Here is a 13,534-nt window from a genome sequence, read left to right as displayed (position 1 = left end):
GCTGCCCCAAGGACGCAGCCTTGAAATAGTAATGTGTTTTTGAGACCATTTGAATGGTACACAAGATTGGGCTCAATTAAAGCCTCTATATAAACGTTATGATTCTGGCAGGCGGGTGCAAAGATCTACTCATCTTGTGGCCACCCAAGACAGACCTCTTAAGTAAGTGCCCTTGCTTATTAAAACTGCCACCTACCAATCTGAAGTGGTCTCCTTTCTTCAGCCTCTCCTTGCCCTCTGTATATAGGGGCCAGATTATGAAGGCACCCTGCCACACTCATCTGGCCCCTGGCCATTACTGCCCTGGTGGTCAAACCACAGCATAAAAAGAGGGGTGAGAAGCAAGCAGAGCATTTTCCTTTGTTTCAAATTAGTGTTTAGCACAAGGCCTGGCCTTCAACAATTAACATTTAATGATCAAAGTATCACTGGTGAGTGATTCAAATAATCACTGATTTAGATCTTTACAGGAGAATGGTGGAAATTCAAAGAAGAAAACAGAACTAGATATCAGGAAATGGTAACTCCATGAGGTGCAAGTGAGACAGAGCAGGGACTAGACTTGGGTCCCCTAACCCTAACTGAAATCCAGTGTTCCTTGCCTTCTCCATAAGGAGAAAAAAAAGATAAAACTCTGTGCCTCTTGAGTAGCACATCTTGCAGGAATGCGGAGGAAGGATGCTTACTGAAAGGAAGATACTTACCACAAGGACTGGTGAAGACTGGACCAAACCAGTCTGCCCCAATATGGACCCCAATGCTGAACTTTCACGGGCTTCTTCCCTCATAATAATACTAAAAATCCCACCCACGGTGGAGATTTCGCATGTTATTTAGACATGTGATATATGAAGAAGCATGAATTTTAAATGTGTAGGTGCTAATAAACCCCTGCCTCTACATGCTTACACAGGACCCTTTTTCCACCCAACTTGCTTTTAATAATTTTTTATTGTTATGTTAATCACCATACATTACATCATTAATTTTTGATGTAGTGTTCCGTGATTCATTGTTTGTGCATAACACCCAGTGCTCCATGCAGAATGTGCCCTCTTTAATACCCATCACCAGGCTAACCCATCCCCCCACCCCCCTCCCCTCTAGAACCCTCAGTTTGTTTTTCAGAGTCCATCGTCTCTAATGGTTTGTCTCCCCCTCCGACCTACTCCCAACTTGCTTTTAAAAGCTCTCCCTAACCTTGCCTCGGGGAAGTCAGCCTGAGGAGCTCACCAGTGCTCAAGCATAAGCCCCAATAAAGCCTTGCCTGAAACTCCCATTTGGCCTCTTGTCAATTTCTATTGCTGAACTAGCCCAAGAGCCCGGTTCAGTTTCACACGTCTCCAAAGAAGCAGTGAAAGAGAGGGTAGGGATTGTAGGGAGTATAGTGCAGTCCCTTTAAGTATGATCTGCACTGCTTGCGGGCTGGACACCTGGTATGCCTTAAAACATTCATGTTCCCGGGCCCCTGACCTGGACCTCATTAACCTGGGGTGGGGATGCTGAGACATGTGCCCTTTCAAGAAGTCCCCAGATCATTCTTGTACACACTAAAGCCTGAAAATGACTACTTTGATGAGTAGAAAGGGAGGTCCTGAATAGATCCTGAAGAGGGCCAACCAGGAAATCCTAAGTTTAGAGCACTGTACCAGAAGGAGAAACAAAACTTAAATTTTCAAACTAGTCTCTCTACCCCTAAAAGAAGAAGAAAAATGTGCCTTGGCAGCACTGCCATGAAAACAACTGAAGATGACTCCTACACAGCAGAGTTGTTCAGAAAGAACCACACTGCACTGATAATAATCAATTTTAATAATGAAGGCTAATATGTTTTGGATAGAAGACAAGAATAAATTAAAGAAAAGCCTGCAAATGACAGGGTGATGATGAACAGTATGTCTTTAAAAGCACCAAACAATCTTTTAATTGAATGTTTAATTTTTTCCTAACACTATTAAGTTTTTTTCCAGTAGGGTACTCACATTGTTATACATGCATTTTGTAAACTAAAATTATCCAAGTGGTTCTGGCATTTAGGGGAGTCATAGCCAGGCTGTGCGTGTACGGAGAAAGGAAAGATGGCTGGGCTAATTCACTGGTTCTCAATAGCAGCAGGTAGCAGTGGGGTGGGACCCCACAGGATATTCGGCAATGTCTGGCGACATTTTTGGTTGTCACAACTAGGGGGATGATACTGGTATCTGGTGGGTAGAGGCTGGGGATAGTGCTAAACATCCTACAATTCAAAGGACAACCCTCACAACAAAGAACTATCTAGGCTAAAATGGCAGTTGTGCTGAGGTTGGCAATGCCAACGCTAAATGAAGAGGACTGGTCTTCAAGGTACTGGAAAACTTGTGGGTGCATCTAGACATGTATCCCAGGATTCACTGAAGGTACACTATGACTCCTCCAAAGATATCCCCACAGGAGTCTCTATTTGCTGTGGAGGGTACTCCACATACTGCACAGGCTGTGTGTGGACTAACTCTTCTCTTCCTCTTTCTAAGCTATTCTTTATCACATCCTTCATTTTATGTATTTATTTCTAAACTGTTTTATTAGTCTCAAAGGCAAAACTTCTTCATTTCTAAGTAAACAAACATAATGACCTGGGCAAAAAATACAGAGCTAGTGAAAGAACCTTAAAAACATTCTAGAACAATCTCCTCATTTTCCAGTTGGAAAACTGAGGCCCACAAACACTTGGTGATTTATTTGTGGAGGAGGAAACCATCTTATTTTTTTTTTTACAAGGTAATTAAGTTCCTGAAAGGACTTGGTCATCTTGTCTTATGTGACAAAGGAGTATGCTTCTTTTTGGTTACTGCCTTATTTAAAATCCTAAGTCCATCATTTTGATCACATTATATAAGCAGAGTTTTTTTTTTTTTTGTATCTTTGTGGATTTATGTTCAAAATGAGGAAAAATATTAAAAATCTTATGCATCCTATTTTTAGTTCCAGTGTAAGACGTTTGTTTAAAATAAGAGATTTTGCCTTGAAAAAGGTGCTTGCTTGCCTGGTCTCATGGTAAAAAAATACACAAATAGAGAAACACATTCGTTTTCATGTGCCAGTGACTTATTAAAATATAGCCCATACATAAATAGAACAGAAGTACATTTCTTTCTTTTTTTTAAAGATTTTTATTTATTTGACAGAGAGAGACACCGTGAGAGAGGGAACACAAGCAGGGGGAGTGGGAGAGGGAGAAGCAGGCTTCCCACAAAAGTAAATAGAAATGTAGATCCATAGTAAGGAAAGAACAAGTTAAAACTTGTAAGTTGCTCTATCCTTTCAAACTTCAACTCACCTTTCTCCTGGATCTTTTATAAGAATGTTTGTGAGAAAGACCAATCTACTGAAAAATAAGGACTGGAAAATCCCTCGTGAAATTAACAGAACAAAACCCAACTTCTGAAGGTATTTGTTGCCTCTAGTTAGTTGTTCAATTGTTTTCTCTTCTCATACCTTATATAATGTGGTTTTACTGTTTATTTCAAGTACCCAAAATTAAAGTGGGGGAATGCATTTGCTTTAAGAGGTCACAGTTCAGATGGGTAGATGGAGAATTCTGCTAACATGCTTTCTAGTCATCAATAAGATGACCTGTTCTCTTAGAATATTTGTTATCCTTGAAAATTAAATGCCATTCTGCCTTGTAAAGTGAGCTAGCCCGGTCCTTTCTATTCTTAACAGGTTTTGTTTGGTAGTCTATGAACTACATAGTAATAGTAATGCTTACTATTATCCAATTCATGTTAGTAATAATTATAAATTAACAAAACCAAAAGAATCTTTCATTTTTTAAAACCATGTCTCCTCTCTTCTTACCACTAGTCTATTTTTTATAAGCTCATGGCAAGACTTGTATGTATTCCCTTCCTCCACTTCCTTACTACTTTCCAATCCTTCCTCAAAGAAGACTAATGTGGCTTCTCTTGCCATCGCTCTGCAAACTGCTCTCACCAAGGGACCCAATGACCTCCTACCACTTCAAAGGAGATATATTTTGTACTAATTTTACCTGATACTCTCTCCTCTTTCTCCCCTTTTCTGGCACAACATTCTCCCTGTTTTTCCTTAACAACAGAAAAATTGTTTCTCATGTCCATTTTGGTCTCCTTCTGAGCACTGAGCATCGCAATATTTGGAAGTAGAAAGAGGAAAAGGACCCAGGAAAGAACCCTAGGAAGAAGCAACAGGATGAAAACCAGATGGTGAGGTCACAAAAGCCAAGTCAGACAGCACAATCCCCAGCTGCCAAAGCCTAGATGACAGTCCTCATCCCTTCACTTCAGTGAGCCATTAGGAACACTCATTCCACACTTTCAAGATGTCTCAAATACTTCCATTCTATCCATCTCTTCTACAAATAACTTTGTTATTTTTCCTCTCATTATTTCCCCTGCCTTTATTTTTATCTTACTTGTTTTAAAGATTTATTTATTTATTTGGGAGGGAGAGAGAATAAGCAGGGGGAGCGGCAGGCAGAGGGAGAGGGAGAAGCAGGCTCCCCGCTGAGCAGGGAGCCCAATGCGGGGCTCGATCCCAGGACCCTGGGACCATGACCTGAGCCGAAGGCAGATGTTTACCTGACTGAGCCACCCAGGCGCCCCTCCCATGCCTTTAAAATTAGGCTTTCTGCTTCTAGTACTTTCCTCCTCTAATACTTTCTTCCTGTTGTAACATAAGTAATTTTCAAAGCACAAATTTGGTCACATTACTTTCCTGCTTGAACTGTTATCCTAAGGATGTTGGGGAACCAGTGAAGCATCCAAAATCCTATACACAAAAGACCTTTCATCATTTGGCCTTACTTACTTCTACAGAGGAATGCATCTTGCTTTTTCTCAATATTTGTGCTCAAGTCACATTTGATAACTTTATGTGGTTCCACATCTCAGGGCTTTCTCTTCTGGGCCTTTGTGATCCTCTGCTGCATCATTTTCTCTTCCCACATCACATCTAACTGCTACTCATCCTTTAGGTTTCATAGTAGATACCATACTTCCTCCTCCACCTACAAGCCAGGCTAAACGCCCCTTTGTGTACTCCCACAGCACTCTGGATACACCCTTCCTGTACTCTAACCAAACTGTATTATACTTACTTGCATGTTTTGTATCCAAAGAGTGTCTGGGTTTCATTTGTCTTTCTGTCTCCAGAGCCTAAAATAGTCTCTCAAGTGTAACAGGCACATAATACAGTGATAATCCATGATATCAGGTAGGTAGAGGAGTCAGTGAATATCAACACCTGGTTAACTAGAGTCAGATGAAACTATTTCTATTATTGCACCAATAAGAAATTCACATGTACATCAAAGTAGCTTCCAAAATCCTTAACTAGTCAATGGCAATAGGGGCAGTGCAGACAGGTTTAAAATTGGCAAAACGGGTCTGTTTACAGTGTCCTTAGAACAGAGTTTTAAGGAAGAAAGGGACATAAAATAAGACCTTTAGAGAGATCGATCTGACAAGAGGAGAGCAGCTTAGGTGACTACATTTGGAATACCATTCTACTTTACATTGTCTTGATTACCTAGGAAAAGCCACGTGGTCCACTTAACTCCTCCCTAAGAGGTAGGGAAGTCTATGCCCTATTGTACTGTGGATAGTGGATCCCTGGGAATATTCTTACATACCCAGCATCAAATACAGCCTGAGATATGGGAAAAGTTCAATTAAATAAATAAATAAATAACTAGCTAGCTTGTGTTCAAGCCAGGGTGTCTAACACTAGCCAGTCATTTTAAATATGAGCTGTTAGTACAAACAGAACGAAAAACCTAAGCCAGCATTTGCAACAACATGGACAGACCTAAGAGGGTATAATGCTAAGTGAAATAAGTCATACAGAAAAAGACAAATACCATAAAATTCCACTTATATGTGGAATCTCAAGAATGAAACAAATGAATAAACAAATAAGGAAAAAGCAGAGACAGACCCATAAATAGAGAGAACAGACTAATAGTTCCTAGAGGGGAGGAGGGGTGGAGGATGGGCAAAATGGGTGAAGTAGACAACAGGAGGAATAGGTTTCCAGGTATGGAATGAGTAAATCATGGGGATGAAAAGTACAGCATAGGGCATATAGTCAATGGTGTTGTAACACTGTGTATGGGGACCGATGGTACTACACTTGTGGGGAGCACAGCACAACATAGAGATGTGCTGAATCACTATGCTATACAAGTGAAATTAATGTAACACTCTGTGTCGACTATACTTCAATTAAAAAAAATAAAAACAAAGTAATCTAGTCCCATATGACTGAGTAGTAAACTACTATAAATTTTTGAAACGTATTCAAAGTATCTGTCCTACCAACCATGACTCAATTGTGTCAGCTTCCAATATGAACTGTAAAACCCAGTACACTGCATTTTGCCCCATTTATACAATAGACCTTCCAAGGCAAGTTCTCATCCTTGCTGCCAAAATGTGGAGTATCATTCCAGTCAAATGTTAGTAAGATTATTTCACAAAGTGCTCTTTCCCCAAAGTCAAAGCACTATCAAAATGACTTACTTGAGACAATTTTGTTGTAGTTGCAGGCAGAAGTGGACGACTAAACTTTTTCTGAGATCCAATGGCAGCTGGAAATGGTGGTGCAGAAAATACAGCTGCAACACAATTAATTTTGTTTATCCACCCTTGCATTTCCTCTGGACTCCTATGAGAAACAGATAAATTTACATCAGGGTATTTCTCTATCTTAAGTGCATCACACCTTGCCCATTTCTCATTACCCACTTAAAAAGGCAAGTAAAATCATTTTATTTATTTTTCCTGGTACAATTAATTCCTAACAAAACTTCACTGAGATTAACATTTTCAACAGCAATCACCATGGCAATAAGAGGTCCAGGAACCTATGATCATTATAGTATAAGGCTGTGATTATCCTTTAAGGATACAGAAGGGGAAAAAAAAAACCAAAATCACTTGATAATAAATATTAAGTCCCTACTTTGATACTAGGCTCAGTCAAAAATTAATTAAAAAATTAACTCATCTCTTCCAATCACATAATTCAATTTTAAAATCCAACTGAGGGACAAACTGATAGAACTTAAAAGGAATGTAAAAAAGGGAACACCCACTTGGAAAGCAGCTTTAGTTTCTTGAAAAGTTAACTATAAATTTATCATATCACCCAGCAATTCTACTCCTAGGTATATACCCAAGAGAAATAAAAACATATAGGCACAAAAAGATTTGTATGTGAATGTTCATAGCACATGAGTCCAAAAGGGGAAACAATCCAAATGTCTATCAACTAGTGAATGAATAAAACAATGTGGCACATGTCCATACAGTGGAATACTACTCAGCAATAAAGGCATGAAGTGCAGATATATGTTACTACATGGTGAACCCCCAAAAATTTATGGTAAGTGAGAAAAGCCAGCCATATATCATTATATGATTCCATGTATATGAAAAGTCCAGTAAAGGCAATACTATAGAGACAGAAAGGAGATGAGTGGTGTCTGGGGTTGGGGGTAAAAACGGGCAGTGACTACAAAATGGTCGTGGAGGATCTCTTTGGGGTGATAGAAGTGTTCCAAAACTGGATTGTGGTGATGGCTGCACAATTCTGTAAATTTGCTAAAAATTATTGAATTGTACACTTAACCCAGGTAAGATTAATCATACATAAGGTATATCCCAAAAGGATGTTAAAAATCTACCTGTCAGGATGTGAAAATCATCTGATGTCATTAACATACTTTTAACTTGAAATGTCATATATTTGCAGAGACCAGCACTGACAGTGCTTATCCGTATTTGTGAATTCATAAATGAATGGGAGAAATAGTCATGAGCAAGGATAGCTGATCCACCACGTACATATAATCAATAAACAGAAGATGGACAAAATGTCAGTCCACATAAAATACATTTCCTTTACCGGTTACTCTGAGAAATCACACTAACCTGAGACCACACTAGAAATCAACTCCTCTTTGCACCCCAGATGCTTCTCTAATCTGGTTTCTCTGGCTCTGTTAATTCACTGATTTCTGCATCAATTCTATCTGAAGTAATTACAGCTTCTTAGTTATCATATTTGGTATTTTAGTAAAAAAAATGTTGGGGAATAAAATACTTTGAAGGACTCTGATGACTAATAGCTGTAATTATATATCTGGCTATGATTCCCTCTGTGGTGTTAAAGCTGTCTTACTCCCACACCAAAAAAATCCTGTGTAACTTGGATTTCCTTACAGCTTCCTCCTCACCCGATGTCAACAATTTCATACCTCTGCAAATTCAACATTCATAAACCACCAGAGTTCCTGCTGTTGTTCTTATTTCTTTTTTTTGACCTTACATTGCTACAATCAACAAGCAATACTTGTGTTCACTATCTTGATGTCAAATATTAAGACTGTTGCCAACTGAAGTCAATTGGTGGTGTTGTGTTGAGAGTGATTCTGCAGTCAAGCTCAGGCTGTGGAAAGCATGCTATGAAGAATTAACACTGCCACAGACACTGATGCTATGTGTGCGCCTACAAAGATTCCTGTTCTAGAGGCTCAGTTCTGAAAATCCACAGTTTCTCACTTCACAGATCCAGAATTCTCCGTGTGAAGTGCTCCACTTTGAATCTGAAGGCTGTCATGGACCCCTTATTAAACTGGCAATCCATCCCATTTCCTTGCCCACAATATAATTTTATCTTTTTCTTCTAGGTTTATCAAAGACTATTAGAGCTCAGAAGGAAAAGAGAAGAGAGACAGAGGGAACAAAATGGAAATCTACATTTACTGAACAGTTTCTATGTGCCAGGCACTATATGAAGTATTTTATATACTTGATCTCATTTAATTCTCACAAGAACCTTGTGAGATAAACATTATCATCTGCACTAGTGACAAGCTAAGGTTCAGAGAGGTTAAATTACGTGTCAGGACAAAGAGCTAGGAAATGGTGATTTGAATCCACGTCTATTTTACTTATTGTGTTATAAAACTTGTACACCACAACGCTTATATCTTATTCATAAAAATATTAAGGTTCTAGAGATGGTAAGTGGCTGACTGAAAGTCACAGGGCTACTTTGAAGCAAACAAAAAACTTGAACTCAGGGTTTCTATTTATGATTCTAGTTTTCTTAGGTAGTTGTCTCTCTCATGTAACCAGTTAATAACTTTGAATCCAACTCAAATTCCCCTGAAGACTCTGATTCTACTTCTTGGTATAAGGTGGTACTATGCAAACCATGAAACCAAACCAAACCAATGAAACATACTGGGCTTGAAAAAGCAAGACCCTCCAGTCGGCAGTTTTAAGTTTAAGCACATTCGGCTTCTTCTCATAGTCTGTGGCCTTGGATGCCAGCGCATGATGCACACTCACGGCGTTTTTCAAATCCTCTTCAGACAGGGCCTTTTCTGGTTTATATTCATCCTACAGGTGGAAAGATGGATACAAAGAAAACTAAGACAAGATCTTGTTCAGATTTCACCTTCTCTTTTAACGAAGGTAAAAAAAACAACCCCTAAAACTAAAAGAAATTAGAAAATCCATGAAGGTGCATGAAAAAACTGACATGATGTAAAAACAACTCTTTGCTACTTAAGATACCCATCAACAGAATTGTATCGATGGTGAAAACCATGCCATTGTGTTGTTTGCTCTAAAGCTACTCTATTTTCTTGCTACTTTCTTGAGTCTAATATTATCAAACGAAAATGAACCGTAAAATAAAATGATTCCTCTAGCTGTTCTTTGAAAGAAAAGAGGAAAATCAGTTTAATGTTCAGGAGAAGGCTTAGCTGTATTATAATAAACAGGGAAAATGGATAAAATTATATAAAACAGAAGGTATCATGTATAGATGCAATCTTATCTTTGGGCATGAATTACACACAATTTACAGAATTTATAAAGGCTTCCCTCAAAAATAACAATAAAAAAAATCCCAACTAGTACAATAATGAAAATTTAAAGCAAATTTGATTATCATATTATCTATTTAGTAGTTTCCCCAGGTCCATTAGAATAAAAAAGGACTTCAAAGAAAGCAATTAAATATAGTCGACATTACAAATTGTTTTAGGAGATGTTTTCTAGTGTGTAAGTTCCCCTCTTTCTCCTTCCCGTAATCTGTCAGACATGATGCTAAATAAACTTGGATTTCTGTAAAGAAAACACACATAAGCACACATTCTTCTTACCCTCTAATTAGTAAAAAAAAATCCTAAAAGGAAGACATTATCTATTTTCTTATCACAGTCTGGTTTTACAAATTTCCAAAAAAAACAATTACACTTTCTCATACCTCCTACTTCCTTCCCCCATCCCCTGCACAAAGCAAGCAATTCAAATGTACTATTACTATTAATTCAAATGGAGTCAGAAATCAACAGAAATGAACTGTTGATTCTTAATGATCAGTCAGTGAGAGTGCTGAGAGACAAAGGTAAGGAAAACCTAAAATACACAGTAAATACCAATAGGAATATAAAGGTCACCCAAATTTATAAAATTAAATGATGAAATTACTACTTTAAATTGCAACAAGTCTATTTTATTAAGCCTCAGAGATTTAGAACTGCTGTTGACAATGACAGTTATCCAGAGCGGTATGACGAATAAAGAAAGAAAATAGAAATCTTAAAATAAATACAATATATTTATACCTATCTGTTCTACAATTCCCATTAATGCATAAAGCTGTAATCTAGTTACGTTTTGGGGTCTTGTCTTTTTTAAATGAGATTTTTCTTAGTGATTTAGCATTCCAAAGAATCACACATCTCCTTCCAGGGGAACTGTCATTAGAGTAGGAGGTATCAACTCTAGTAGGTAGAGCTCCCCTCCAACCTCATGATTATGCTACAATAGAACCCTGTATTAGCTAAACAGCCACTCATTTTAACCACTTAGCTCCATATAGGAATCTGAAGCAGATAAATAATGGGGAGTGGGGACAAAAGACCAGGGCCAAAATTATTTTCGGAGAATGTATATGTTTGCATACATACTGATTTCCATACATTTGCATACATACTGATCTCTAACACACTGGATATTGGAATCTGCACAGGGATCAGCCCAGAAATCCCTGTGTCATTTTTGATGTCTAGGTCCATGATTTTGCCTTTTACTTTATTTTTTAAAAAATTTTTTAATTGTTATGTTAATCACCATATATTACATCATTAGTTTTTGATGAAGTGTTCCATGATTCACTGTTTGTGCATAACACCCAGTGCTCAATGCAGAACGTGCCCCCTTGAATTCCGATCACCAGGCTAACCCATCCCCCCACCCTCCTCCCTTCTAGAACCCTCAGTTTGTTTTTCAGAGTCCATCGTCTCTCATGGTTCGTCTCCCCCTCTGACTTACTCCCCCTCATTCTTCCCCTCCTGCTATTTTCCTCTTTTTCTTTTTTCTTAACATATGTTGCATTATTTGTCACAGAAGTCCAGATCTGCGACTCAACAGTCTTCCACAATTCACAGTGCTCACCATAGCACATGGCCTCCCCAATGTCTGTCACCCAGCCACCCCATCCCTCCCACCCCCCACCACTCCAGCAACCCTCAGTTTGTTTCCTGGGATTAAGAATTCCTCGTATCAGTGAGGTCATATGATACATGTCTTTTGTTGATTGACTTATTTCACTCAGCATAATACCCTCCAGTTCCATCCACGTAGTTACAAATGGCAAGATCTCATTCCTTTTGATGGCTGCATAATATTCCATTGTGTATATATACCACCTCTTCTTTATCCATTCATCTGTCGATGGACATCTTGGCTCTTTCCACAGTGTGGCTATTGTGGACATTGCTGCTATAAACATTGGGGTGTACGTACACCTTCGGATCCCTACATTTGTATCTTTGTGGTAAATACCCAGTAGTGCAATTGCTGGGTCGTATGGTAGCTCTATTTTCAACTGTTTGAGGAACCTCCATACTGTTTTCCAGAGTGGTTGCACCAGCTTGCATTCCCACCAACAGTGTAGGAGGGTTCCCCTTACTCCGCATCCCTGCCAACATCTGTCGTTTCCTGACTTGTTAATTTTAGCCATTCTGACTGGTGTGAGGTGGTATCTCATTGAGGTTTTGATTTGGATTTCCCTGATGCCGAGCGATGTTGAGCACTTTTTCATGTGTCCGTTGGCCATTTGGAGGTCTTCTTTGCAGAAATGTCTGTTCATGTCTTCTGCCCATTTCTTGATTGGATTATTTGTTCTTTGGGTGTTGAGTTTAAGAAGTTCTTTATAGATTTTGGATACTAGCCCTTTATCTGATATGTCATTTGCAAATTATTTTCTCCCATTCTATCAGTTGTCTTTTGGTTTTGTGGACTGTTTCTTTTGCTGTGCAAAAGCTTTTTATCTTGATGAAATCCCAATAGTTCATTTTTGCCCTTGCTTCCCTTGCCTTTGGCGATGTTTCCAGGAAGAAGTTGCTGCAGCTGAGATCAAAGAGGTTGCTGCCTGTGTTCTCCTTTAGGATTTTGATGGACTCCTGTCTCACCTTGAGGTCTTTCAACCATTTGGAGTCTATTTTTGTGTGTGGTGTAAGGAAATGGTCCAGTTTCATTCTTCTGCATGTGGCTGTCCAATTTTCCCAACACCATTTGTTGAAGAGACTGTCTTTTTGCTATTGGACATTCTTTCCTGCTTTGTCAAAGATTAGTTGACGATAGAGTTGAGGGTCCATTTCTGGGCTCTCGATTCTGTTCCATTGATCTATGTGTCTGTTTTTGTGCCAGTACCATACTGTCTTGATGATGACAGCTTTGTAAAAAGCTGGAAGTCCGGAATTGTGATGCCGCCAGCTTTGCTTTTCTTTTTCAATATTCCTCTGGCTATTCGGGGTCTCTCCTGGTTCCATACAAATTTTAGGATTATTTGTTACATTTCTTTGAAAAAAGTGGATGGTATTTTGATGGGGATTGCATTGAATGTGTAGATTGCTCTAGGTACCACTGACATCTTCACAATGTTGGTTCTCCCAATCCATGAGCATGGAACATTGTTCCATTTCTTTGTGTCTTCCTCAATTTCTTTCATGAGTATTTTATAGTTTTCTGAGTACAGATCCTTTGCCTCTTTGGTTAAATTTATTCCTAGGTATCTTATGGTTTTGGGTGCAATTGTAAATGGGATCGACTCCTTGATTTGTCTCTCTTCTGTCTTGTTGTTGGTGTATAGGAATGCCACTGATTTCTGTGCATTGATTTTATATCCTGCTACCTTACTGAATTCCTGTATGAGTTCTAGCAGTTTTGGGGTGGAGTCCTTTGGGTTTTCAACATACAGTATCATATCATCTGCAAAGAGTGAGAGTTTGACTTCCTTTTTGCCGATTTGGATGCCTTTGATTTCTTTTTGTTGTCTGATTGCTATGGCTAGGACTTCTAATACTATGTTGAATAGCAGTGGTGATAGTTGACATCCCTGCCACGTTCCTGACCTTAGCGGAAAAGCTCTCAGCTTTTCCCCATTGAGAATGATATTCGCTGTAGGTTTTTCATAGATGGCTTTTATGATA

General features: G+C 38.8%; 1 protein-coding gene across 16 annotated transcripts in view; it reads right to left on the bottom strand.

Annotated features, from left to right (window-relative positions):
• PSD3 (pleckstrin and Sec7 domain containing 3) overlaps positions 1-13,534 on the bottom strand; it is a 706,817-nt gene that overhangs the window by 51,529 nt on the left and 641,754 nt on the right. For all 16 annotated transcript variants that reach the window (XM_073902616.1, XM_025886232.2, XM_073902618.1 and 13 more), the window contains 2 exons: positions 9,271-9,428; positions 6,540-6,684 (listed from right to left, as the gene is read on the bottom strand). In XM_073902616.1, coding sequence (XP_073758717.1) covers positions 6,540-6,684; positions 9,271-9,428 — 303 coding nt within the window. The remainder of the gene's footprint in view (positions 1-6,539; positions 6,685-9,270; positions 9,429-13,534) is intronic.

This window comes from Callorhinus ursinus, unplaced genomic scaffold, assembly GCF_003265705.2.
Source record: "Callorhinus ursinus isolate GAN/ISIS: 27379988/994484 unplaced genomic scaffold, GSC_fseal_2.0 scaffold17, whole genome shotgun sequence".
In the NCBI taxonomy this organism is placed as follows: domain Eukaryota; kingdom Metazoa; phylum Chordata; class Mammalia; order Carnivora; family Otariidae; genus Callorhinus; species Callorhinus ursinus.
The sequence above is the reverse complement of the archived record's forward strand: the minus strand, read 5'-3'. Positions and strand labels throughout refer to the sequence as shown.